Genomic DNA, 26,603 nt, shown 5'->3' on the forward strand with positions numbered 1-26,603 from the left:
ACGTGGGAGGACCCTGCAATTCCTGGGGGGGCTTTTGTCACTCAGGGAAGGGTCTCTGCACCCGGGGCAGTCCCGCAGGAGGAGGCGGGGATGACGCCCCGCCACTCGAGGGGGTCCTGCCGTGCTGCGGGGGGCGGGCGGGGGTCGCGGCGGGGGCGGCCCCGGCGGCCGGGGGGTGCGGGAGGCGGTGCCGCGGCCGCGGCGCTATAAAGGCGGCGGCGGCGGGGCGGGCGCGGCGGCGGCGGGCGGTGTCGTTCGCTCGGTGTGGGTCGCTCGGTATCGGTCGGCGGCGGGGCAGGATGACGGCGAACGGGACGGCGGAGCCGGTGCAGATCCAATTCGGGCTGATCAACTGCAGCAACCGGTACCTGACGGCGGAGGCATTCGGCTTCAAGGTGAACGCCTCGGCCGCCAGCATGAAGAAGAAGCAGATCTGGACGCTGGAGCAGGACGGGGAGGACTCCAGCGCCGTGCTGCTCAAGAGCCACTTGGGCCGGTACCTGGCGGCCGACAAGGACGGGCGGGTGAGCTGCGACAGCGAGGAGCCGGGCCCCGACTGCCGGTTCCTGGTGGTGGCCCACGGCGACGGGCGGTGGTCGCTGCAGTCCGAGCCCCACCGCCGCTTCTTCGGCGGCACCGAGGATCGCCTCTCCTGCTTCGCCCCCGCCGTCTCCGCCGCCGAGAAGTGGAGCGTCCACCTGGCCATGCACCCCCAGGCCAACCTCTACAGCCTGGCCCGCAAGCGCTACGCGCACCTGGGGCCCCGCCGCGACGAGCTGGCCGTGGACCGCGACGTGCCGTGGGGCGTGGATGCGCTCATCACCCTCCTGTTCGTGGACCAGCGGTACAGCCTGCAGAGCTGCGACCACCGCCTGCTCCGCAGCGACGGCCGCCTGGTGCCCGCCGCTGAGCCCGGCACCGCCTTCACGCTGGAATTCCGCTGCGGGAAGGTGGCCTTTCGCGACGGGGAGGGCCGCTACCTGGCGCCCTCGGGGCCCAGCGGCACCCTCAAGGCGGGCAAGAGCGCCAAGGTGGGCAAGGACGAGCTCTTCGCGCTGGAGCAGAGCTGCCCGCAGGTCGTGCTGCGAGCCGGCAACGACAGGAATGTCTCCACCCGGCAAGGTACGAGGGGATGGGGGCCGCGGGTGGGGGTAATGAATGGGACACCTCGGCCGCCCCGGAGTCCCAGGGCTGCAGCCGCCTCGGGGTGCGCTCCTGCATCCCTCGGGTATCAGCTTCCCTCGGGAATCGCCCGCCCCGAGGAGCCCCTCGCACCCCTCCGGCATCACTTCCCCGGCATCACCTCAGCATCGCCCCCTCGGAGCGGCCCCCCGCAGCACTGCCCCCCGAATTCCCCAACATCCGCTGCCTTCCTGCAGCAGCCACCCCACAGGGTGCCCCCCTGCATCCCTCGGCCATCGCGTCTTGCCCCTGCTCAGAGCCCTTCTCACACCCCTCCTCTGAAGCCACCGTCTCCCCCGGGCACCCCCTGCACCCCTCAGCATGGCTGCCCGCGGTCCCTCCCCCAAATCCCCATCACGATCCCCCCGCACCCCTCCCACATCCCTTCCCCCTCCCGCATCCCTTCAAACATCGCCTGCCTGGGCCCCCATCCCTCCGGCACCCCCATCCCCGCTCCATCGGCTCTGCAGGGCGCCCGGGGGGGCAGGGATGGCGAGGGGCCTGCCTCGGGGCGCAGGGATGGACGGGGAGGGGGGCTGGGAGGGGGCGGATGGACTCTTCCCTCGCCGAGGAGGAGGCAGGGCTGTATCCCTCGCCTTCCTTCCTTCGGAGCTCATTGTTCGCCCAACAAAGCCTCCACCAATCTCCCCGTGGCCCGAGCGCGGCTGAGCCATTTGCGGAGCAGGGAGGGTCCCCCCGGGGGCTCTGGATCCCCCCGGGGGCCGGGGTTCCCATGGGTGGGGGGCTGGGTAGGAGCCTTACATAAAAGGCTTTGCCAAAACTCCCGCATCCTGCATCCACCCGCACAAAGGGTCCCTCCGCACCCGCTGCACCGGGGCTGCCACGGGCGCATCCAGAGCTCCCCGGCCGCCGAGAATCCCAACCCCGCAGCCGGGGCTCCGCGCTGGCACACGGGGGGTCCTCGCCCTGCCATGCCGGGGGTCCCCGCTGTGTGCCCTCCGTGCCCCGGGGCTCATCGCCGCCTCGCCAGGTCAGGCCGGCGCACGCCGGCTGTGGGATGGGTGCGAGCATGTAGCAAAGCCTGGAGGAACAGCGGGATTTTTTTTTTTTTTTAATGTGTCTATGTTGTATTTCGAGGTTGCTGCTTAACCCCGATCCGTGCCTGGGCAGCTCCGTGCGGGGAGCTCCCTGCTTTTCTCCTGTCCGAGGGGCAAATCCCGCAAAGCAGCCCATTAAAAATTTCAATAATAAAATCCGCCAGGATGGGCAGTGGGGATTGTTTTGCCAGGCGCGGGGATGTGGGGAAGAGGAGGAGAGGATGGCGGGAGGCTGCCGCAGCGCCGTGGGGGAAGGGCTGCTGCAGCCCTTTGTCACCAGAGATGGGGAAACCAGATGTGGGGGGAGATGTGAGGGACGGAGCGGTGGCGGTGGGGGACCCCGTGGCGGCGGGGGACCCCACGGAGCGGGTGGGAATGCTGCTGGCCCACCCTCCGGCTTTGTCTAATTCGGAAAGGATGGGGGAGCAGGAAGGGGGGGAACAAATCTCCCCAGCAACAGAGGGCTCAGGGCTATGCCCGGCCCCTTTCCAAACAAAATACAGCGGGAAGGGCCGCGCTGGGGCTGCACATCCTTGCTCGAGTCCGTTTTGGCTGGAAAAGCCGTTTCCACCCGGTTTATCCTTCCCGGTGGCAGTGAAAGCCTGGGAGCCGCCTCTTTCTGGGGCTCATCCTTCTCCCATTGTGGAAGTGCCGTGTCCCAAGGTTACCAAGAAAGCAGCAGAAACAGCCGTCGGAGGAAGCAGCTCCAGACAGCCTTTCCCCCGCCGAGCTGATAAGCGCCGTGCTGCTGGCAGACGCTCCCGTGGCCGCCGGGGATGGGAGATAGGACATGCGGGCCGGGAGTGACCGTAGCTGGGCACAGCCTCGTGGGAAAAGGCAGCTGCTTCCTCTGTGGAGTCAAGGAGGGAACAGGGATGGCAGCGGCTGTCCCCTCCCTGCCCCATGGAAAGAGCAGGGATGGGTCCCCGGGGTTCTTCTGTGGTTCCCTTGGCCTGGATCCAGCTTTGGAGCGGTGTTGTCTCACCAGTGCCAAGTCAGCTCCTGGCTTGGAGTCTCCTCGCTGTGCCGGGGACGGCCGGTGTCAGCATCCCCAGCACACGGGGGACACAAACACACCCCCGGGGCAGCCGGGGATGGCTGCCAGCCCTGCCTCTGCTCCGGCACAGGGGCTGGGGGTATCCCGGGCACCCCTCTCCTGCCTCCAGCCCCAGCAGGACACGATCCCCGAGCTCCCTGAGAGTTCCCATCTCCCCTCCGCACCTCAAAGGGAGCGGAGCCGGGCGCTGCCAGCAGCCTCCTCCCCGCTCAATGGCTCCTTTCTAGCGGCAACAAAGGGCCCTTTGTGGGCTCGAGGGTCCCGGGGGCAGAGCGCTGGAGTCCTCCCCGCTGGTCCCCTGCCAGCCCCGGGCCGGGCGAGGTGTGCCCCTGCCCCCGCCCGCGCGGGGAGACGCCGGGCTGCACCGGGACGGAGGAATTCCACAAAGGGGATCCGGGGAGGAGGGCGAGGAGCGCGCCTGGAGCTGCCGTGCTGGCAGCGGGGAGCCCTGCCCTGGGGCCGGGACCCCTCCCGACATGGGCTGAGCCGGGTTTTCCCCCCCAGTTCACCTCGGCTCCAGGGCAGGGGGCACGCAGGCTTGGATGTCGATTTTCATCCGGAGATGCCAAGTGGCCTGTTGACACTTGGGGGATACCACAAAGCCACAGGAAATCCACAGGGAAAGGGGGGGGTGGGTTTTTCAGGAAATTCATGTTTCACCCCTACCCGTGACCCCTTTGCAGAGCTGCACCCTCAGCAGAGGGGCTGCTGGTTGCCCGTGCTCCAGGCGGTTGGATTGAGACAAAAACCTGTTTGGATTTCTGCAGGGGTGCGGTGCAGGCCCAGCTGAAGGGCAGGGAGAGGGCAGGAGGAGTCTCTTGAGTGTGTGGGTGCGGTGCTGGCTGCAGGTGCCAGAGCCCACAGGGAGCCCGGGCCCGGCCTGCGCTGGCAGCAGCATCCCAGTGGCATCCTGCGATCCTGCCCTGGGGCCTGCGGGCTCTGCAGGACACTCCCGTGCAGCAATCCGGGTGTTCTCAGCTATAACCCTGGAGGTTTTGAGAGGAGAGTTGGGAGATGGGAAAGGTGCTCCTCTCCACGGAGCTCAGTCTGCTGGCTCTCACTAACATCCCAGGACGGCTCATGGGAGATGCTCTGTGTGAGTTGAGTGCAGAGGGAAGGTTTTTACATGCCCTGAACTCCCCCAGGCTGGGTCTGCAGTCCCCGGTGGTGGTCAGCAGAGCTACAACAAACTCTGCTCCTTTAGAGGGAGAAGCCGGCTCTGTAGGAGGTACAGGAAGGTGTGTGCTTGCTCTGGGGTGTCCACAGGCCTCCTGGTACATCACAGTCATGGCTGGAGAGCAGTGAGGCCTCCAGCATCAATCCTGCAAACCTCGGCAGCTGAGGACTTGGGGAGCCCTTTCCAGCTCTCTGAGCACCCCAATCCCAGGGACTCAGCATTAGGAAACCCTGGGGTGACAACACGTCTCAGCCTTCCCAACCTCTGCGTCCCCCAGGATCCCTGCAGCAAACCCGTGCTGCAGACACAGCCGGGGCACATCCCACGGCAGGAATTTTGGGGTGCGCAGGCGTGCCTCTATTCCCCTCCCAAAGAGCCGCCGTGTGCTCGCCCCGCTCCTGCCTCCAGCTGTAATTAGCAGCTTCGTCAAGGTCAGGAAGAGCAGCGCCAGCTGCAGACAGTAAATTTACCACGAGCGTTAATTAATCCGTGATTGCGGTGGGAGCGGCCGGGCCGGGCGCTGCGGGAGAGCGGCTCCTGCCACAGCCCTGGGCTGTGGGGACAGCCTGTCCTCCACCGCGGGGACATCTCTGAGGGACCCACCACACAGCAGCGCTCGCTGCAGTTCCCTCCATCCCTCCCGGCTCCGAGCCCCCGATTCTCCGGCTCAGTTTTCTTTGAAGGCTCCTCCTGCCCCAGCCGCAGCCGCATTCCTTTGTGCTGAGTCGGTGTAACCCAAGCCCAGGCTGCTTTTGGGGAGGGGGCGCTGGGAGACCCTCCTGCCGCCGGGTCCTTCCCGGCAGCGCGGGGAGCCGAAGCTCCGTGCGGGGCGGGTGTGGAAAATGGGCTGGCAGAGAGCTGGGGGAGGCCGGTGTGTGCCCTGTGCCCCGTGCCGGGGCTCTCTGGGGACAGGGAGCAGTGTTGGGAGGCTCCTGGCACTGCCTGTCCTGTCTCCGGCCCTGTGCTGTGACACACAGCATCCCCCAGACTCTGTCCAGCCCCATCCCTGCGGGTCAGGGAGTTCTTCCCAGAAAGGTCAGCGAGGAGAAGCACCACCCCCAGTCCTCCCCCACAAACCACAGGCACCCACAGTCTGGGGTGCCCAGGGGTGCTGCCAGCCTTGAGGGATGGGCTGTGTCCCCCAGGGTCACCTCCCCACAGCCCAGCCTCTCTGTGAGCCCTCACAGAGCCCCTTTCTCTCAGTTTTACAGCTCTGGATTGGGGCTGGAGATGCCAGGATGCAAAATCAAAACCAAATGTTCCCACAACCACCGGCTCAGCCCCCGGCGGTGCTGGGAGGCGGCGGCTGTGGGATGGCTCTGGGAGCCAGGACGTGGCCAGTGGGGCTGGGCTGGTGGCCACCAGCACCCACTGCCCCCTGAGCTGCCCCAATACCCCGGGGAGTGAAGCACCAGGGTGGCTGCATGTCCATCAGCAGAGTCAGAGACTCACAGAATGGTTGGGTGTGGAGGGATCATGGGCAGGGACAACTTCCACTAGGCTGGGTTGTTCTAAGCCCCATCCAACCTGCCCTTGAGCACTTCCAGGGATGGGAGCTGCAGAAGGGGCCTGGTGAGGGGGGGATGCTGTGAACAGGTGGAAGCCATAGGCCAGTTGGGATGTGGGAGAAAATATTGTGTATGGCCAACAAAGCTGAGCCTTCAAAGCCTGATCCCTTTGGGAAAGGGGGGTGATGGATATGCAGAGGCTGCTCCTGGGCATTGGGATGGGCTCTGATTGGAGACACGGAGGGGGGATGTGGAGCCCCAGGGAGCTGTGTCTGCTGGCTGCAGCTGGTGGGACCTTTTGGTGGCTTCCCAGAGCAGTGGGGCCACCGTGACTGCAGTCCCTGAAACCCTTCCAGTGAGTGTGTACAGCTCTACTTGAAATCCCAGCAGCTCAGGAACTGGGGTGCCTCGTGGAGGAGTGAGGGGCTGAACATGTGGCCAGCCCCCAGCTCCCTCAGCTGCTCCTCATCAGGGTTGTGCTCCAGACCAGTCCCCAGCTCTGTTTCCCTTCTCTGGACATGCTCCAGCACCTCCAAGTCTCTACTTTAGTGAGAGGAGCAGAACTAGACAGAATGTGGGCTTGAAGCCTTTGCACCGGTGCAGCAGGGAGGGATGCAGGTGTGTTTGGCTCTGGAAAATTCATCCAGTTCCACTACATTCCCATTTCCCTAAGCCCAGTAGTGGGGCTGAGCTCTATACCCCAGCTCCCTCCCCAAAACCCAGCTCAGAGCTCAGCCATTGGCTTTGGCTACAGCTTGTGGCTCGTGTCCCCAGAGTGTTTTTAGGCTGAAATCCACCAAGCTGGAGAGCTCTGGAGCAGTTTTGGCCCCACTAGCCCTGACTAAGCAGGTTTGCTCAGGCTCAGGGTGGATGCACACATGGCTGGCTGTGGCCCAGGGCTGTGGCCAGTGGCCCCACATCCACCTCTGCATGGAAATGCTGTCTCTGGCCCCTTGGGCACAGGGATGGGCCATCCTGGCTGGCAGAGCTGGGGGATAGGCTGGTGCTGATAATTTTGGAGAGTCAGGGAAGGGCTTGGCTGCCCTTGGACCTTCCTGAGCCTCCTGTCCCTGCACACCTCACTGCCCTAGTGGGATGTGACAACTGTGGATGAAAAACATTGTCATGGTCCTTACACACGCCACGAGCTGAGATTCATGGGTGCTGCAATGGCCTCTGCTAATGGGCTGAGCAGCCTGGCTGTCACCTTTGGGAAAAACTACAGCCCTTTTCCCTATAAAATATCTACATTGATCTTTGCTTCACTGTGATGGAGCTGCTGAGTCAGGAGCGGAAGCTCACAGCTGCCCACCCCTCGTTTAGGACCTTAACACCAAATAACCAAATGAAAACCTGGATTTGAGCCCCAAATGCCAGAGGGGAGATCTGTGTGAGAGATTTGGGAGCCACCAAAGGTCACTCAGGAAGCAGGAGCCTCTCTCAGTTGGCTTTCCTGGGCTGCCCTGCGCCTGGACCTGCTGGAGGCAGGTTGTGATCCCAGCCCCCATCTCCATCTGCCTGTGCTCTGTAGGGATGGACCTTTCTGCCAACCAGGACGAGGAGGGTGACCAGGAGACCTACCAGCTGGAGATCAACAAGGACACCAAGAAATGCGCCTTCCGCACCTACACCGGGAAGTACTGGACCCTCACCTCCAACGGGGGCATCCAGTCCACCGCCTCCACCAAGTGAGTCCCCTGTCCCCAGGAGCTCAGGGCGGTGCCTGGGCTTCAAGGAATCTCTCAGGGGAATTCAAGGGGGATTTTCCAGCTTGAGTGCTCATCCCAAACGCTTCCCAGCAGAGGCGGTGCGTTTTGGGAAAGCCGGGGATGGGTCGGGGCTTGCCGCCCACGATGCTCTGGAAGTCCCCGGGGCCACATAATCCTTCCCGGCCGGCTGGGGCTGTCGAAATGCTTTGCCCTGCAGTTCAACCCTGAGAGCCAGGCGGAAACCCCAAAAGTGCCTTTGGCTGCCTGCCTGCCTCCTGCCCACAGGGCGAGGGCTTCCCAGCGGGATGGCCACCACAGCACAGTTCATCCTGCAACAACAGATCGAATCAGGCTCTCCTGATCTGGCCATGGCCCTTTCCAAGCCCAGCAGGGTGGCAGTGGCAGGGTGTCCCTCCACACACCCTGCTGACTGTCCTCTCTGCCCCACAGGAACGCCAGCTGCTACTTCGACATCGAGTGGTGCGACAAACGCATCACCCTGAAAGCTGCCAATGGCAAGTACGTGACAGCAAAGAAGAATGGGCAGCTGGCAGCCTCCATGGAGACAGCGGGTAAGGGACCCTTGGGCACCCCACACCGAGGCAGCAGGGGATGAAAAAAGTCCCCCCAGAGCCAGGCTCTTCTTCCGATCGATGCTCAGGCAATAAGTTCTCAGTGACTGACATGCTGTGAGGTGGGGGGACAGATGATGTGGGTAAGAAACAGGTGAGGGGCACAGTCCCTGCTCCTCACCGCTGCCTGGCAGCTTTGGGGTCTGGCTGTGTGCCCCCCTGGCTGCTCTCACAGCCGCTGTCCCCTCGGCGCAGGCGAGACGGAGCATTTTGTGATGAAGCTGATCAACAGGCCCATCATCGTCCTGCGCGGCGAGCACGGCTTCATCGGCTGCCGCAAGGTCACCGGCACCCTGGACTCCAACCGCTCCTCCTACGACGTCTTCCAGCTGGAGTTCAACGATGGAGCCTACAACATCAAGGGTGAGTCCACAGGGCTGCTGGGGGGTGATGGCTTTGGGATTCCCGTGGTGGCTCATGAGGCCACTGTGTCCCCTCTCCTGCAGATACCACTGGGAAGTACTGGATGGTGGGGAACGAGTCGTCCGTCACCAGCAGCAGCGACACCCCCGTGGACTTCTTTTTTGAGTTCTGCGACTATAACAAAGTGGCCATCAAAATCAATGGCAAATACCTGAAGGGCGACCACGCCGGGGTGCTCAAGGCATCGGCCGACACCATCGACGCCTCCACCCTCTGGGAATATTAATGCACTTTAGGGTACCTCCCGTTGCCAACTTCTCTTTCCCTTCCTGTCCTCTTTTCCTTTGGGTTCTGTTTCTCCTCTCTGTAACAGGATTTTCAGACTGGCTTGCCCTTCCCTCCTGCCATAGAGTTGGTGCGTTATCTGGGAAGTGGGTCTCCGTAAATCCCTGTAAGAACTGGAAAAGTGGTGGGGCTGCCTGCCTATATAGCTTTGTAGAGGGATCTGTCTCTATCCCCCCATCCCTGCCTCCCTCCAGGTTTGCTGGGCTTGGAAACGGCCATATCCCCCTCCTGGCCCTGAGCATCACCTTAGGTAGTTTATTTTCCTCTCCTCGATTAAAAAAAGGGAATAAGATCACCTCTGTGCTCGCTTCTGCCATATCAGCACTGGCACAGGCTCAGACTGTGCTGCCAGTGTCCCGTGGAGCATCTGTCCTGCCCTGCCCTGCTCCAGTCGGGGGTGGAGGGATGGTGCTGGGCTCAGCTGGCTCAGCTGGCTGGTCCCAGCAGCTTCTCTCCCCTCCTGGACTGTGGGGCAGGTTCATCCCCAGCTGAGCTGTAAGAGGTGACCTTACATATCACAGCATCCCTGGGGATGGGGCTGGCACGTGCCAGCACATCCCTGTGGAAGGACTCATCCCTCCCCAAACACCTGGAAATGATTCTTTAGGGTGATCCTCTCTGGAAAGCCTCAGCCTTTCATCTCATGGAGCCCTGTGCTCTTCCTGTCCCTCCACCCCTCCTTGTGCTTCTGGCTCTGGAGGAGCATCCCAGACCCTGATGGTGGGTCCAGCCTGCCCCAAGGCTGGTCCTGCTGCTGTGCCTGGAGGGGACGGTGTGGGGGGACACAGAGCCAGCCCGTGCCAGGGTGGGGGCTCCATCCAGCCCATCTCCCATGGGCTTGGTCCCGGCAGGAGCCGGGCTGGCCAACGTGATCTCCCTGGGGCAGTGGCTGGAAGCATAAACTGCAGATTTTGGTTTACAGAATAGAAAAGTTCCTTAGCAAACTTTGCACAGTGATATTTGCTCAGTACCTTTGATGTTGTTTTTTTCTCTCTCGTAAAATACTGGAACAGTGAAGCGAATCACTGAACACCTAACGCTGAATTAAGAAGTGCCCACTCCCGTGGGCACCCCGAGGGGGCAGCTCCCGGTCCCACCACCCCCAGGGCACCTGGGCTTGGCTCTCATGAATTGCAACCCTACTGGAAAAGGAAAAAAGGAAAAAAAAAAAAGACCAAAACAGTATTTTTGTTAGTCTCTATTTATATATGCTCTCCATGGCACTGTGTGACCAGCTGTTGTCTGTACTAGGTCTGCATTAGAGTTTAACGCTGTCTGTAACGGGTGATGCTGCGTGTTCCTTAGGGTGTTGAAAGGCACTTTATCCTTTTGGGGCCTTCCCAGGGCCGGTATCTGCTCCCTACAAACACACCAAGGAGCCTTTTCCCACGTGGGCCCCTCTGAAGAGGGGCAGTGCTGGTCCCACCCCACGCCAAGGGTGCTCTCGGCATCGCTGCCGTGCCAAACCAGGGCCAGTCCCTACCGGAGGCCAGGCTCATCAGCCTTAAAGCCATGAGGAGGGATCCCCTCCCCAGGAGCTTGGTGCTAAATTCAGCTGGGAGAGCGAGCAGCTGTCCCCGGGCAGGGGGACAACTCTGGGCTGGGTCCCTGGTGGGCGCAGGGGATCCCGGCTGGGACTCTACCTCGGCTCTGCGCTCACATCCAGGGGCTGCCCGTGCCCCCGGCCCCACGAGCCCCCCGGCCCACGCTGCCCCTCGAAGGACCGAGTGTCTTGATGCCCTGTGTGACCCTGTGACTTGACACACTCTCGCTGGCCGTCACCCCTCCCTGTGTCACCTCCTCCCCATCCCCATCACGGTCCCAAACATGTTAATTCCTGCTCCGGCTTTTCCCGTGTGACACTAGGTCAAACATCTCTCCTGTTTTCCTCTTATCGGGTGTCGTGACTCTCTGAAAACATCTCACTCTGAAAATATAAGTTTTGGGTTTGTTTGGGTTTTATTTTTAATTATTATTATTTTTTTGTAAGTGCCATTTGTATAACTTAAAAAAATAGCTTCAAATGGAGAAAGATGAATTAAAAAATAAAACCTGCATTCGGATTCAACATGGTGCGTGGTGTGTCAAGGCAATGGGCTTTTAATGAGGCATGAGCCTGAGTGTGGAGATTTGGGGTGCTGGAGCCTTTGTCTGATAAAAGTTGAGCTGGTTCTGGAGAGCTGAGGAGATGATGGGAAGGGAATGGTGACAGAGGCTCCAAAGAGGTGTAAAGCCAAAGCCAGCTGGAGGCTGTGTCACCTCTGGACATGCTCAGAACAGCCTGAAGCCACTGAGCCCAGGGGCAGCTGGGGATGGGTGACCCATGGATGAGTCAGGAGCTGCAAACCAGCTCTGCTGCCCTCACAGCCAGGAGCAAAGCCGTGTCCCCACAGAGCTTTTTCTCTTGATTTAGGTGTTTCACCTCCATAGATGGAAGAGCACAGGGATGGGGGTTTGGGTGCATGGTTGGGTGAGGGTCAGCAATCAGCTTCCTTTACTTGGGGACGTGGAAAAGGGAAAGATTAAGGACTAAAGTGGGAAGGGAAGCCCAGCCCAACCCACGTCCTGCCAACGGAGCCAGGCTGTGCCCCCAGCCCTCCCAAGACAACTCAAACCAGCCCTGAAACTCAACCAACAGCACCTCCAGCACCGGCACTGAGAGCAGCCAGAGCTCCCCTGCCTGTCACCACTCCAGCCTGGCTGGGCACTGACAGGCTCCTGTTTGCCTTGGAAAATGTAAAGCTGATTGGAAAAAGCCAAGCTTGGGACAGGGGCTGCTCAGCTCCCCTCAGGCACACAGCCCACGGGGACAGGGGGGATGGCACTGTTCGGAGGGACCTTCACCATCAGATGGGGAGATGAGCCCTGCAAGGGCCAAAGGAAGGAAGGAAGGATGTGCAGCCCTGACCATAAACAGGGAGAAATCAGGGCAGTGCAGGAAATGCTGAGCAGCCCCAATGGCCACGCTCGGCCTCACTGACATCTGTGTGCACACGACAAACCTGGCTGTGACACCAGACTGTGACACCCAGCCAGGGCAGCAGGCAGCTCGGCCAGTGGCTGCTCAGCCAGGGCAGGGGCTCTGGAGCTGCAGGAAGGACTCTCCCCCTTCCCCTCTCCCAGCTGCCAGCACACATTTCCTTTTTTCCCCCCTCAAGGCTGGATCCTGCATCATTCACCACCACTCCAGCAAGTGGGGAAATCCCCTCAGCCTTCCCCCCACTCTGCTTTCCATTTAAAGGAGCAACTGGAAACCATTTTCTATCCCATCCAGTTTTTCCTCAGGAGCACATGGAACAGGTTAAGCTGTTCCAGGAGGGTCAAATGGGTTTTGCCTTGTGACCTGGGGAGTTTCCACTGGCACAGGCTGGGATCTGGCCCCACTCCCTGGCATTGTCCCAGCACCAGGCTGGCACAGGCAGGATGAGAGGACAAGGTTATGGCTGGAAGAAAAGCACACAGGTGAAAGCCAGAGTGCACAAATTTATTTACAAAAATTCAAATTACAATATAATACAAGAACTTTTTACACACAGAATATTAGAACTGTTTACTACCAGAATGTAAAGAAAAATATTTTTTTGTTTTTTTCTCCTTTTTTTTCCTTTTTTAATAAACCACCTATTTATTTTAGCTATTGTTATACAAAGTTGCAGAACATGCACATCTTTACAGGTCTTTTTTCTTCTTTTAATACAACGTTTTGCTAAGTGCAAATACTAAGTTTCTCTCTCCACCTTTAAGGCAAGTAAATGGGACACTGCAATTAGCTGTAAGAAGTACCTGTTACGGGATCAGCCTGGGCACAGCAACCTCCTCATTGCCTTGAAAACCTTCAAACAAGTAGTTCCAAAGACTGGGGCAGGAAGGACAGTGGGATGCAGGAGCTAGAGACCAGGTCAAGGCTGGATTGGGTGGCTCAGTAAGTTTTGGGCTTTTTCTCTCTCTTTTTTTTTTCAACACAGATTCAGAAACAACTTGAGATCTCCTGGGTTAGAGGGGGGAAGCAGCCACGAGCTTGGGCTGCAAGTTTTTGGTACAATGGCTGTTTCCTTGGGGAGAAGAGCAGTGCTGGGTATGGTGTACCTGCACATCACAGACCAGGCACTGATTTATCCTCTCTTGGACACAAATAAGCCCTTGGCTTCGGCAGGGGACACAGGGAACCCTCTCTTCCCTCTGTATCCTCCAGGACCACGACAGCTGTGCCAGGGCAGCAGTGACCCTGATGGATCACACCCACAAACCTCTCCTTGCCACCTCTGCTGCCACTTCTCCAGCCCCTCTGCTCCACATCTGCACTTCCCTCTGCCAAGGCTCAGCTCTCCATGCCCACACAGCCCTGGACACACCCAAAGAGATGGGACGGGACCATCACTTTTTGCTGGATGACCATCCTATTTCCTTCACAGTTCGGGCCACTGGTTCAGCAGCTGAGCTGTGCCTCCAGTGCCTGATCCTTCCTGTACCCACCATGAAGGACAAATGCCTTGGAGAGCCTGGAGGGCTCATCCAAACCAGCCCTTGAGCCCAGAAAATCTCAGCTATTAAACAGAACAGGATTCTCTTTCCATAAGGGAAGCCACCACTGCTTCTCCTGACCTGGGTCTGTTTTCTCAGCAGCTGCTGTGACAAAGCCCTCCCTCCCCAAATCCAACTGGATTCCTGCTCCTGGCTGCTGCAGGAATCAGTCGGTGCAAGGCAGGATTTAAACCTGGTCAAAGCCCAGCTGAGCAGCAAGTGATAAAGCTCCTGCAGCCCCCAGACTGCTGCCAGGAATAAACTAATTCAAAATAGAAAATTCCAGCAGCAAGGGAATAGCAGTTGGTTATTAATGCTAGAGAGGCCATGGCACAGAGGAGCCAGAGCACTCCACAGGGAATGTTCGACCCACAGGCAACGGGAAAAACACTCAGCTCCAAAAGGCATGGAAGTCTTCCTGCCTGGGACACCTTCCTGGGCAGAAGAGTCCCCAGGTGCTGTCCCAGGCCCCCGTCCAGGAGCATCCCACTGACACCCCGTGCCCAGTGCTCCCTGCACTCCCCAGGGGATCTGGGGTTCTGGAATGCTGCACGTGGGACTTTGGCAGAAGCTGTGAGGTGGAGACAGGGAATTTTACCTGAAAAAACAAATAAACCCACAAAACACCTGGATGCTGAAATACAGGGGGGAATGACAGGAAGGGAAATGCACCCAGAGAGTTCCCAGCAGGACAGAACAGGACGAAGGCCAGAACAAAACATTTGGAGAACAACAGCACAACTGGGCTGCTAAAAGCCAGCCCAACATTCTTGGGAAGAGGGTTTTTTCCACTCCAACCATTTTCTTTTCTAGATGGGGCCTGTACCAGACAGCACAGCCAAGGGCTGTGGAGAAAGGGCTTCGTGCCACCCTCCTCCCACAGCCCAGCACTGCACCCCCCACTTCTCACAAGGAAGTTTTGCTTTTCACTCACTTTCTAAGCCCAGCAATGCTCAGGTTTAACTTTTAACACGCTTTTCCAAAGGCAATTTAAGCTGACACACACATTTTCATGAGTTATCTAGTGCTGTGGAAGCAGCCAGCTTCCTGCAGCATGAGGCTCCAGCTGTCCATTGGGTTGTGAGGGTTTGGGTATAGGGGCTCCCAGCTTGCTGCAGCTACGGGGAACATTCCCAGTTTTCCTACCACAGGACACATCACTGCCTACATGTCTATCTGGGTGTTTCCCAGGCAGTTTTTGAAATAAAGGGCACAGCTCTGGCTCCAGGTGGTTCCAGCAGCTGCCTGAGCACTGCAGCCAGAAGCTGGGGGAGGTTTGGGATGCCAGATGAGAACAGCAAAGCAAAGGCCACATTTCAGAAGCTGAGGGGCACACAGCTTTGGGGGGAAAAACAGAGCCCTTCAATGGGGGCAAGTTGAGTCCAGCCAAAGATTTGGGTGCCCCAAATCTCCTGCTGTTTCCTAACACCCCTAAAGAGAACATGGCTCTGGGCTTCCTACCAAGACCTCAGCAATGGGACAGCTGCTGCAGCCCCTCGCTCTGCTTGGAGAGTGAGGAACACAGAAAGTGCTACATCGACTTGCTTTTGAACTATTTATTTCTGCTGGGAGGTGCCAGCAGGATACAGGGGTGCTGGAGAACACAGGAACCCCAGCCCTGAGCCTCACCACAGGCAGGAGGCTGGGGCAGCTGCCTCCTGTTACCTCACTCCTCAAAGTCTAATGCTTACTCGAGTGCCAAGAGTCTCCTCCCTTCCCCCAAGACTCACTTTGCTGCTCTGGCCAGCAGGAAGGCAGGAATTTTGGAAATTCCCCAAGGAACGGCTGTATCCCCTGTGTTCCACCAAGTCTCACTTTTCCTCCCAACAGCTGCCTGAACAGGCTTTGTCAAAACAAAACATCTGGATGCCCAGCTCAGGGAGGAGGAATTCCACCCCTTGGAAATGTAGCACCAAACCCTGTTGCAGCACAGGTTGAAATGTTGGATTGCTAAGGTTTGGAGAAGCCCTAGAGAGGGTGCAGTGCAGGGACAAGGAGTCCCCTGGCTGCCAGCTAAACCGCAGAGGGGCTGGAGTGGGGAGGGGGTGACGTTGTGGGGTGGCTTTGCCCTGCAGTGACTCTGCCAAGTGCTCTGGGGGGGCAGGTCAGAACCGGTGCCGGGGCTGAGGGCCAAAGTGCATAGGCAGGTTGTGCTCCAGCTGCACGTTGATCTGGGGAAAGTCAAAGTTCACCCTCATGTTGGGCAGGGGGGGCACGTAGGGAGCGGGGATGGGGCCGATGTTGAGGGGGATGTTGTTGTACATGGGCCGCACGGGGGGCAGGGGGAACGGGGGGTGCACAAAGGGGTACGGGGGCATCCGGGGCTGGTGGAAGTTCTGAGGGACCGGCCTGGGGATGACTTCGATCCTCTGGATCTTCTCCACGGGCTTCTCCACGGGAGGGCCGATGCGCTTGAAGCTGTTCTCTGCACGGGGAGGAGAGCAGAGGGTCACCTCACAAATGGAGCTCCCCGAACTCAGCCCATGGGCTGACATTTGCCCCGTTCCAAGCACATCCACTGCTGGCCCTTGCTCCATGAGCTCTCCAGCCTGGCTGCTTTCACCAACATCACACCCCACAAGGGGGGAACATTTCCTTCTGTGGGATGTGGGGCAGCCCCGTGCCTCCCCATAACACAGCTCAGAGGTTTTGCTGTCCCTCAGCTACTCTGCCAAGCAGAGACCTCCACAACACCGCTGCCACATGAGAGCTGAACGCAAATCTCGTGCTTGCTCACAATCCCAGCAAAAATCTGCAGGCAACAGCACTTTAAAAACAGACTAGTTCCCAGGAGAGACAGAATCCAGTGAAATTCCAGAGACCCATCAGTAGCTGGGAACCGTGTGCTGTCCCCAGCACCCATCCTCAGTCTGATCCCAACAGTGACTTACCCCCATTCTTCTTCCTTTGCTCCTCTTCAGCCTCCTTCTGAATTTCATGAATTATCTTCTCATCATCTTCCTAGAAATCAAGGAATACCAAGAATCAGTGGGATAATTCCTATTGCAGCAGCTTCCTGTTCTCTCAGTGCTGTTTTTCTTTCCAGCCCATTTTCACGGGGAAAACCAAGAGAAACTAATTTGGCTGAATTGTCCTCGTTTGGGGCTGGCCTAGATTTATCCAAAAGCAAAGCTGTGATGAGGGAACTGCAGAAGCACAAATAACCTGCACTCTGTGGAGTATGACCAAGATGCTTGGATCAGCTTTCCAGGGAGATCAGCACTAAAATTCATTGACTTGATGAAAACCAGAGAACTCCAACCCAGCTCCACCCCTCTGAAGAGCTGTTAATCTTTTTAATGGCAATAGTCTATTAAATATTTACATTATCCTAGCACTTGTGGAGTTTTTGGCCCAACAGCTGGAATTAACACAACTTAAATCCTGGCTCTAGTAGCTAAATGGTGCCATTTAGATCTTATCTGTAACTCTGAGAAGGGCATAAATCGAAATATGTTTCTTTAATGTCTGTCTAGAGGTTATAGCAGGAATATTCAGGGCTGCTGCTCACTGAGAACACAAGGACAAGCCAGAAATTGAAATTGTCCTTCTGCTTCTCCTTGCCTTCAGTTCTCTTAATTCAAGGGTGCAAAAGCGAGACCCAACAATGTAATGAAGCCTCAGGTGAGTTTCTGCACATCTGTGGGGATGAAACCAAACCTGGAGATTTCAGGGAGAGCAGCCAAACCTCCAGGACAGTGTTTGGAACCCTGAGTCCCAAGTATTCCACAAAGCACAAGACTCCGCTTGTTTTAGTCGCCTTAATTTCAGTACTGCCAAAACATATAAATTTCCTCCTGAACGCTCTTAACATAAAAAATATCTCTTATTTTGAAGAGTGCTCTGGAACTAAATCCAAAATATGCTTCGTGCATGCAGCTACACTGAAATGATTTTAAGCTCCCAGTCCCCAGCTGACAGTCCTGCACATGTACAGCCTGGGAAGCTTGTGGAGAAGTCCCCTCCTCCACCACCAGATAAGGTTTCCCTGGGAGACTGAAGTTATCTTGATGTGCAGAAAGCCAAAAACTCAATATTTCCCTCCCTTTTATTATTCTGTGAGTCCATGGTTAAAATTAAGACTTTCCAGGACATGTTTTTGGTTTTTTTTTTTCCCCCAAGCAGGCTGCTTGCATGGGGTGTTAATTACAGCCTATCTATCTCCATAAACCTGCTGAAGAATGGCCCTTTTGAGCCCAAATGGAATGCCTAACTACCCCCCAAGTATCAGTTTTCCTGGCTGGAAAACCACCTGGGCATGCTGCACAGCCAACCAAACATTCCCTGCTCTTTTGCTGCCCCAGCAGTGCTCTCTCAAAGCTTGGTTTCAAGCTTTAAGACTTTTTTTTATTTTTCCTTCTCAGACTATATTTTGCAATGCTGTTGAAAATGGACACAGCCACCACTCCCACTTTACTGCCACTTACTGGAGAAGATGCACCTGGAAGGTTTATGGGACGAGAAATATATTTTAAGCTTAGCTGAGCAAGATCACCCAGTATATCCTTTCCTCACCTTAAAGCCTAGAAAAGTGCCCTTTAACTTAAGAAAATGCTTTTACTGTAGTCTAAGTCCGTGATTACAGAGTAAACTCTTTCCTTGGAGGCTGGGGAGGCCCTGGCACAGGCTGCCCAGAGAAGTTGTGGCTGCCTCATCCCTTGAAGTCTCCAAGGCCAGGCTGGATGGGACTTGGTGCAGCCTGGGATAGTGGAAGGTGTCCCTGCCCGTGGCAGGAGGAGGAACAAGATGAGTTTTAAAGACCATTCCAACAAAAATTTAAGATTAATCGTGTGAAGTGCTGCATCCCAGGGACACCCCCTTCCTGTCCCCACTCCTGACGCTGCAGCTTCAGTCAGTCCTGCACAAAATTGGACACATCAAAGACAACTTTACCAGACCCTTCTGCAGCCAGGGCTGCTCCAGCCTCCCAGTTTAAACTGCAGCTGACCTCCCCCTAATGGGGCTGGACACATCCATCTGCCCCGGGGCTGGAGCCAGCTGCACTGGCCCAAGGTGATGCTGGATTCGATTACTGCAGCTCCCAGAGCGCTGGGGGAAACAGGGAACAGCAAAGCCCATCTGCCAGACCTCCCTAGGACAGCATAAAACACATCCCCCAAAGAGCAGCAGCCACAGACACACTCAGCTCCATCCTCTTGGGGGTTTCAAGAGAGGCAGAGCTCAGAGAACATCCTGGATGCAAAAACCTGCCAGGAACAGACCTGGATCAGGATGATGAGTTCCTGACTAGCTCTGAAACCACAAATCACAGCAGAGCCACAACAATCCACATATTCAAGAAAGAACTTATCAGCCCTGTTGCTTTTCTGCTGATAAAAGTGTGTTTTCCCATTGGAAGGTTAAGAAGTGCTTACACTTAATCCCACATACCAAGACTTAGCTTGGAATTTTTTTTTCACCAGTATTTCTGAAAAACTGGTATTCATTAACATCAAAAGAACAAAAAAAAATTACACCGCACAACAAGCACCTTCCTATTTTAGAGGCTGACATTAAATTTGGCAAGTGATGAATACACAGCACTGTTCAATACCTGCAGTATTTAGGAAAGATCCACATCCCAGATGGAACAAAAGAATTGATGATATGTAAACAGCAAGATAATTTTAGGATGTTCTGAAGGAAAGCTGATGCCACACGTTCTGCCTAATACATACTGTGTGGGTCAGAATTAACAAAAAAAAAAAACAAAAACCCAAAACAACAAACAAGTCCTGGTGCTATTTTAGTGAATCTTGCAAATCACTTCTAATTCTTTGGAAGCAAAGGCTGTTTTTTAATACCACAGTAATTAGAAAGATGACAGATTCATCGAGGGGTAAAGCACCCACACTGAAAATTAAGATTTCATTAGCACACTTATGGCTGGTTTTGTGGTGAGAAACCTTTTAACATCACATGGGGTGGAGGCTGCAGAAGGATTTCAAAAGCTTCTTGTGTCCATTTCCCTGAGCGGGTTCAAGTCCCTTAATAAAGGATTAGATTATAATTTTAATGGCCTGTTCACAGGCTGTGTGGATTGAAGGCATTTATCTTGTCAAGTTAACAGTCATCTTCCTGTCAGCTGCCTTGCCTACAGCAAGAAAAAAAAAAAAAAAGAAGAAAAAAGAAAAAAGCAGCCTCCCAACCCTGGGAGGGGGTCTCAGCACTGGGCAGTTTTTTTGAGCAAAGATGTAACTTGGCTTTTCTCCTGGAGAGGAAATGCAGGGCAATGCTACAACGTGGCTCTTCCCCACACTCTGCTGCATCATGGGAGAAGGGAGGTGGCCAAGAGGAAAATGCAAGGGATCTCTGAGATGCATTCACTCTTTTTATCTGCAGAAAGCAGCCGTGGTCATTAGCAGCAGCTGCTCTTTCAAGTGATTAAACAGCACCAAGCTTCGCCCCAGACCCAGCAGTGGGATGCCCTGTGCATCCCATCCTGCAGCCAAGGAAAACAAATGCTCATCCCTGACCAGTGTGGGAGCCTGCCCTTGCCATCCCCCACCTGGGAAAGGCTCTCCATGGAGGAAGCTTCTCCTTTCAGCCCTCTCCCATTGAAAGCAGGGAATGCGGCGAGCACGGAGCCAATCACAGCAGAACGGATGGCTGGGTCTGTGGATGGATTAGCCGAGGAGTGGGGCTGGGTTGCTAAGAGGCACCTCTTCATGGCAGGGAGGCCTGTTACAACAATGCTGCTGCAGAGCAGCCTCATCCAGCATCCACACAGGGCCCTGCCACAAGCAGAAAGAGCTGCTGGTGAAACAAACTGCCCTTGGGAACGGGAAAATACAGCAGCAAGAGAGATAAAAGCTCAGCAAGTCACACAGAGACAACCTCCCCCCAAATAAAACCTCCTCTGCCCAGAACAAAAGTGCCATCCAGGGAGCTTTTGAAAGCTCTGTTTTTATCTCCTGTGCTTCTCGTTATCTTTAATTATTAAGTGTCACCGGGAAGCGGCTGCCGCCTCCTGAAAAGAGGGAAAACAAGAGTCCTGGTGCCTATTTCTGGGCTTTGCAACCCCTCCCTTACTTTAGAAAGTGCTTCAGCACCGCTGCCTCCCCCATTCTGCCTCTTTACTGCCTTCCTTTCTTCCACGTACGTGTGGCCGCAGCCGTTCCTAATAAACTTGAAATGATTTTTCACGACGGAGGCTTCCAAAGGACTAAGGGGTTTTGTTCCAAATCATTCCCAGATCAGCTGCGGAGAGCCTGAGCAAGAACAGGCATGGGCTGTCTCCGGCGTGCTCCTCCATGCAGCAGGAAGCAGGGATAAAAGCAGGCTGTGTTGTAACTGGAACAGGGCATCCGCAGTGCTGCAGGAAAAGGGGGGCCGGCATGGGGACGAAGCACACGCCGGCGTTCAAGAAATGCAGAGTTATTTTAGCAACAGGCATTCCGTACCGATGGCTTTCTGTGAATCCCCTGGACTAACCATATGCTTATGATTGAGGCATTTTATAGCAGTTAAAAAAAAAAAACCAAACCCACCACAAACTCCACATCCTAAATTTAGGGGAGCGTCCCTCCCCACTCTTGCTTCCAAATCCTAAAGGCAGCTCTGTGCACTTCATGCATTTCCTTGCTGCATTTGAAGTTTTACACAGTCTTTTCTCAACATCATCTTTTTATAACACCAGAAAGAGGGATAATTGCAAACACCTCATGATGATTAGTCTTCTGCTTTGAACTTTAACGATGGCCCTTTGGGAGGGTTTCAAGAGTTTACTGAAAACATCTTAAAACTTTAAAGCCAAAAAAAAAAGCCTCTGTGCAATATTACTGATAGCCCAAAATAAGTATTAAACTCAAAATAATACATTTGAGAGCAGAACCTGGTTTACCAAAACAGCCAGAGTGCATTAATCACATTGCATCCCAGGATTTGTAAAAACTGGATGAAATGCATACAAGCAGCCATAGGTTTGCTACAGATATCTAGAAATCAGGGCAAATACAGCCTCTACAACCCAGAGCCAATTCATAGAACCATAAAATGTCCTGAGCTGGGAGGGATCCACAGGGATCATCAAGTCCAACTCCTGGCCCTGCACAGGACACCCAATAATCCCACCCTGTACCTGGTGTTATCCAAACACTCCTGGAGCTCTGGCAGCCTTGAGGCCGTGCCCATTCCCTGGGGAGCCTGGCCAGTGCCCCAGCACCCTTTGGGTGAAGAACCTTTTCCTGGTATCCAACCCAAACCTCCCTGACACAGCTCCAGCCATTTCCTTGGGTCCTGTCCTTGCTCATAGGGAGCAGAGCCTGGAGATGCCCATGGCCAGCCCCTCAGGAGGAGCTGCACCCCCTCATGAGTCTCCCCTCAGTCTTCTCCAGATGAACAAACCAAATAACCTCAACCACTCCTCAGACAGCTTCCCTTCAAGGCCCTCCACCATCTCTCCTCTGGATGCTTTCTAACAACTTTATTCCCACTGCTCCCTCCCGAGCTTTGTCTCTGGCAATGTTGCATCAGCCCCTCTGCAGCTCCCGCAGAGCAGAGCTGGAGCCCCGGGGGGACACGAGGACTTTTGGCCAAGCAGCTTCCTGGGAAGGGCTCCTGGCACCTCCTACAGGGGTGCAGGGCTCCAATTAGCTCCAGAAGAAATGCAGGGATGAAACAATTCCTGTCTGGCCTCCCTGGAAGCTGCTCACCACAGCAGGACTGCAGCTTGTCTCAGAGCCAGCAAATATTGCACCGATACTTTTAAATCAGACTCCGGCCTGATTACAGCTTAGGGACAAGATTTTAACTAACCTTTAATTATGGGAAATTCTGAAGCCTCTGCTTTACTCTCTCAAGATCATTTGAGACAAAGACTAACAGATGCTGCCATTCCTAGAGGACTGTCTTTAATTTGTTTTTAACCCAAGCTAATGAATAGGTTTACTTATACTTTCACAAGAATTGTTTCAGACTGGGAAAACATTAAACATTTGGAAAAGAACAAAGGTTCCCTATTTTAAAGAAACCTGAATTTTGCTGTAAATAATAGGGATTTAGACTCAAACCAGATCCTTCAATGGTCATGCCTTGGATGGACGTTACCCCTGGAAAAGGACAGAACACTACTGATGCAATGGTTGTTTGCTCTTTCAAATCGCCATGTCAAGACTCAAATTCTATTTCTCTTTACATCTACCAGGCGAAAATTCTTGTTTCCATGTCCCACGTGAGAGCACAGATCACCCTGGAGGGGACGGGCTGGTGTCCCTAAGCCCCTTATGAGGGAGGACCATGCACAAAGGTACCCATCATCATTGCAGCTTCAAGCCAACAGTTGGGTTTTGTGTTACTCTCTGCACTGCAGCAAGGACAGTCACCCAGCTTCACCTCCCCAGCCCACCAGCGCTCCATCATCCGAAAAATAAATAATAAAAGAGCAGGCAGTGCCAGCTCTGTGCTGACAGTGGGAAATTTTTTTTTGCCACAACATTGGTTAATTAGAGAGGTGGAAAGGGCCTGGTGACAGTGGCCTCTTTGTGCTGCTTATTTATTTATTTATTTGAAAGTACAGTACGAGCTTATTTTTGAGAGGCCTCATGTTTTCTCTGGCTCTGAACAAATGCCATCCCCCAGCACAATGAGCAGCCTGACGGGAACAACGGATGCCAGCGCTGCCGAGCCCTGAATCGCATCCTGCTGGAGAAGGAGCAGGAGTGGGACAAGAATCCAAGAAACTCAGAACCAGGTGTCAGAAACGCTACAGGAGTGCCTGCAAGGAGGTGTCTGTGTGTAGTTTAACAGCTCACACTGACAGGATAATTCAGGGAATAAAAGCAGGCAAGCAGAAGACTTGGAAGCTTATGCTGGTTGTGACATTGCTGGGAGATCCCCAAGAGCCTGGAGGTAGAAGGGAGAGATTTAGAGTGGCTTTTCCCTGGCTCTGTGCAGATGCAGGATTGTGCACATTCCCTGCAGACAGGGGGGCTGGGAACAACCTGGAAAGCTGCAGAGACCCAAGACAAAGAACCACTAGGAAAAAGGAAGTTTAGGCAAGCCCTGGGAAGCCAGATCCACATTCATATTCTCTACACTTTTGCTAAAATCAGGAAATTCAACTCCTGCTCCTTCCAACACTCCTGGATTTACAGTACTGAAGACCTCTATTTACAGAAACTTGCTGCAGCAAGTTTTCCCAAGCCTGTCACAGATACAAGTTGTATTAAATTACTACAAGCTTCTCTCACAGCTAACTCCACACTTCAGCTTTCCCTCTGCAGCTGTTGACAACAGCCCTGAGAATGGACCCAACTACAACTCCAGGCTTGCAGGCAGTTTTCTGATGGGTCCACCTCTGTGACAGGATTCACAGCCAGCATTCAGATCATCTGGGCACCAAAACCACAATTCCCCTTGCCTCCAGATGCCAAGTCATGCCAACACCATCTCAGCTGCAAAAGTAGGAATGAGTCCCAATAATCCCAATGCTGGCTACTGTGCCTGGTGCCAGCATCAGCTCCTTCTACAAGCCTCGCTCTCCAGAACAGCACTCAGAGCACTTCCAGCCAAAGCCCTCATCTGACAGGAGCTGATTTTCCCTAAAGCAACACCAGCTCCTTCCAAGCTGTGGTCAGATGTGACTCTGTGCTGTTGCAGGATCTCAGTGTGGTTTTTTTTTTTAGCTGCCTTGGGAAAGGTAAAAGCTGTGCTGGCTAAAACCATTTCCCCCTGGTGGAACGTGTGTTATTTTCAAAGCGCCTGTGTGGACGGTGATTGAAACTGGGGTGAGAATCATAGACAAAAATCCGTTGTTACTTACTGTGGGGTCTGTCCAGAGGGAGCACTTGGCACAGTCCTGGCAGGGTGCCCCAGGAGAGCGTGGGTGCTGGCAGAAGTGGTCGTAGCCGTTGATGGCAGCCCGGCACAGGTAGCACATCTGGGCGCCGCAGCGGCACGACATGCGGTTACAGCCCTCCGACTTAATCAGCCCCGTCCCACACTTGTGGCATTTCCTAATCCGGGCAGCTGTCATCTTCTCCTCTCTGCAACATGAGGGAGAATTAGCAAAGGGGTGTTTGCACTCACCAGCCTGGGATAAAATTACTGTCACACTACCCCAGCAAGGCTTTAACCCCCTCCTCTCGCCTCTGATTCCACCCCCGAGTTCACCGCTGTTCCAAGGAGGTCTGGGCTCAGCTCCACTTGGAGCTGGCCCATGACAACTCAAGAACAAAATAAGTGAAGAAAAGTCAATCACTGGCTGCATGCTGCAGCCCTGATCCTGGTTTCCATGTGAGCCAAGCTCTGGCTTGGGAGGAATTTGAGATGCAAGTTCAAGGGCCAAAGGGCACATGGATGCTTGAGTTGGCTGAAGGAAAATACAACCAGGGAGATAAAGTTCAGCGAAAGCAAACATTTGGCTGTCACCTCTAGCTTTAATGTTTGCCTGTTGCTCTGGCTACAAAGTTGCCACGACCATATATTTCTTTTCCAAGCCTGGCTGCTATGCTCCAGATTTACTTAGTGTTTGTTAAATTAAAATCAGTAACTGAAAAACAATCACGTTTCCCCACAGAGGCGTTATCTTTTCTCTAAGAGTCCTTACATAAATTTTGCAGAGGTTATTGCTTTAGGTTTAAGAGAGGAGGTTTTCAGCTAACAGAGCACAAGTGGGAATCCAGGACAAAGCTCAATCCTTGTTCCCAAGGGACACCCTGGCAGTGACACACACTCCAGCACAGGCTCAGCTCACAGCAAGACTATTTTGGCACAGAAATGAACAAAGGCCGGGTCATTTAATTAAAAGTCTTTAGAATATAAATTATCATCCTGAGGGCCAATTTTCTGACCGCTGGAGATCACGTTACACTTTAATTCACAACCTAGAAGTGAAATTTGATGACAGCAGAGCAAAGCCAGTGTGTTTTCATGGAGGGAAGCACAATTCTTCTGACACTGGGGAAGGATCATCCTAAACCAGGCATCTCCACCCAGCTGCTTCAGTGCATCTGCAAAGTTAACAAATGTTTGGGAGACGGCAGGGAGGTATTTTTGAGTACCACACCAACGAACCAGGCTACAGCCCCACAAACTGCTCCATCAGCACAACCAGGGGAGCAGGGAATGGTGAAGTGGGAACTTCTCAGCCTTGCAGACACCTAAGGTTCCCACACAGTTACACCCAGCATGACCTGCACCCAGGCATGTGGAGATGTGCTAAGAATAGACACAAAAACCCAACTTGAGTGACTTTCCTCGGAGCTGCAGCTGCTCTTCCCTCCACCACTCAACAGGATGCTGTCAATGCAGATTTTCTTTTTTTTTTTGGAAACTTTGAGCAAGGCAGGAAGTTTAGCCTGAACTCCAGCTGGGCTTCCCTTTCCTTATGCAGGGCTTCAAAAGGAAGTTTTTATTGTATCAGGGAGTTAGACTCATCTATCCACAGACACAATCTGCTGAAGTTTTGAAACTGGTATTTTTTCCTTATTAGGGACATGACAACTCATTCCTCCTCCCTCTCATCCTTCTTTCATAGAAGGGAAAGGAGCAGCAGAGGAAAAAAAAAAGTCTTATCAAATCTGTACAGATTTTGTGCTGAATTAGGGACTGTGGGATGAGCAAGCAACAGTCATTCAAACCCCAGTGGTGGAGCTTTCCAACCTCTACACGTGCCAGACAGACTCTAAATCAGAGAGGAAAGGATTGGGCAATGTGGGCAAGTCCCACTTGGCTGCATCAGACATTTAGCTCCATGGATGAATGAAAATTCCCTTGTTACCTAAAGGCAGAGGATTTTATCATTTACTGTAGGTAAGAGAGAAATCAAACTTCAGAAGATTTTAGGGTATCAGGATTTACATCTGCATGTTTCAAAATATGACTGCACTTTGTAACAATTCCTACAAACTGGTTAGAAACAGGCAAAAGCTCCTGGAAGAAAACACATCCTCTCCCACAAAGCAGCAGCTGAGCAAATAGTGCAGGTCTCCACTCCAGATTTTCAAAGGGTAGTAACGACCTACTGTGACTCAATCCACTCCTCTGCCTCCATAGCCACCTCCCTTCCCCCCCCAGCAATGCTAATGGGGGTTTCTCACCTCGGAGAAGG

At 54.6% G+C, this 26,603-nt stretch overlaps 2 protein-coding genes across 2 annotated transcripts in view; one reads left to right on the forward strand and one right to left on the reverse strand.

Annotated features, from left to right (window-relative positions):
- The first annotated feature begins 225 nt into the window (after window positions 1–225).
- Window positions 226–11,099, forward strand: FSCN1 (fascin actin-bundling protein 1). Its single transcript, XM_066329791.1, has 5 exons — window positions 226–1,122; window positions 7,514–7,670; window positions 8,142–8,263; window positions 8,519–8,686; window positions 8,770–11,099. The coding sequence occupies exons 1-5, from the start codon at window positions 300–302 to the stop codon at window positions 8,970–8,972; spliced, it is 1,473 nt and encodes a 490-aa protein (XP_066185888.1). The 5' UTR covers window positions 226–299; the 3' UTR covers window positions 8,973–11,099.
- A 1,395-nt stretch (window positions 11,100–12,494) lies between these two features.
- The window catches only part of RNF216 (ring finger protein 216), a 76,544-nt gene continuing 62,435 nt past the window's right edge, over window positions 12,495–26,603 (reverse strand). The window contains exons 16-18 of the mRNA XM_066329792.1: window positions 24,315–24,537; window positions 16,444–16,513; window positions 12,495–15,977 (exon numbers count right to left, since the gene is read on the reverse strand). Coding sequence (XP_066185889.1) covers window positions 15,658–15,977; window positions 16,444–16,513; window positions 24,315–24,537 — 613 coding nt within the window. The 3' untranslated portion in view covers window positions 12,495–15,657. The remainder of the gene's footprint in view (window positions 15,978–16,443; window positions 16,514–24,314; window positions 24,538–26,603) is intronic.

Source organism: Sylvia atricapilla, chromosome 15 (assembly GCF_009819655.1).
Source record: "Sylvia atricapilla isolate bSylAtr1 chromosome 15, bSylAtr1.pri, whole genome shotgun sequence".
NCBI classification, from domain to species: domain Eukaryota; kingdom Metazoa; phylum Chordata; class Aves; order Passeriformes; family Sylviidae; genus Sylvia; species Sylvia atricapilla.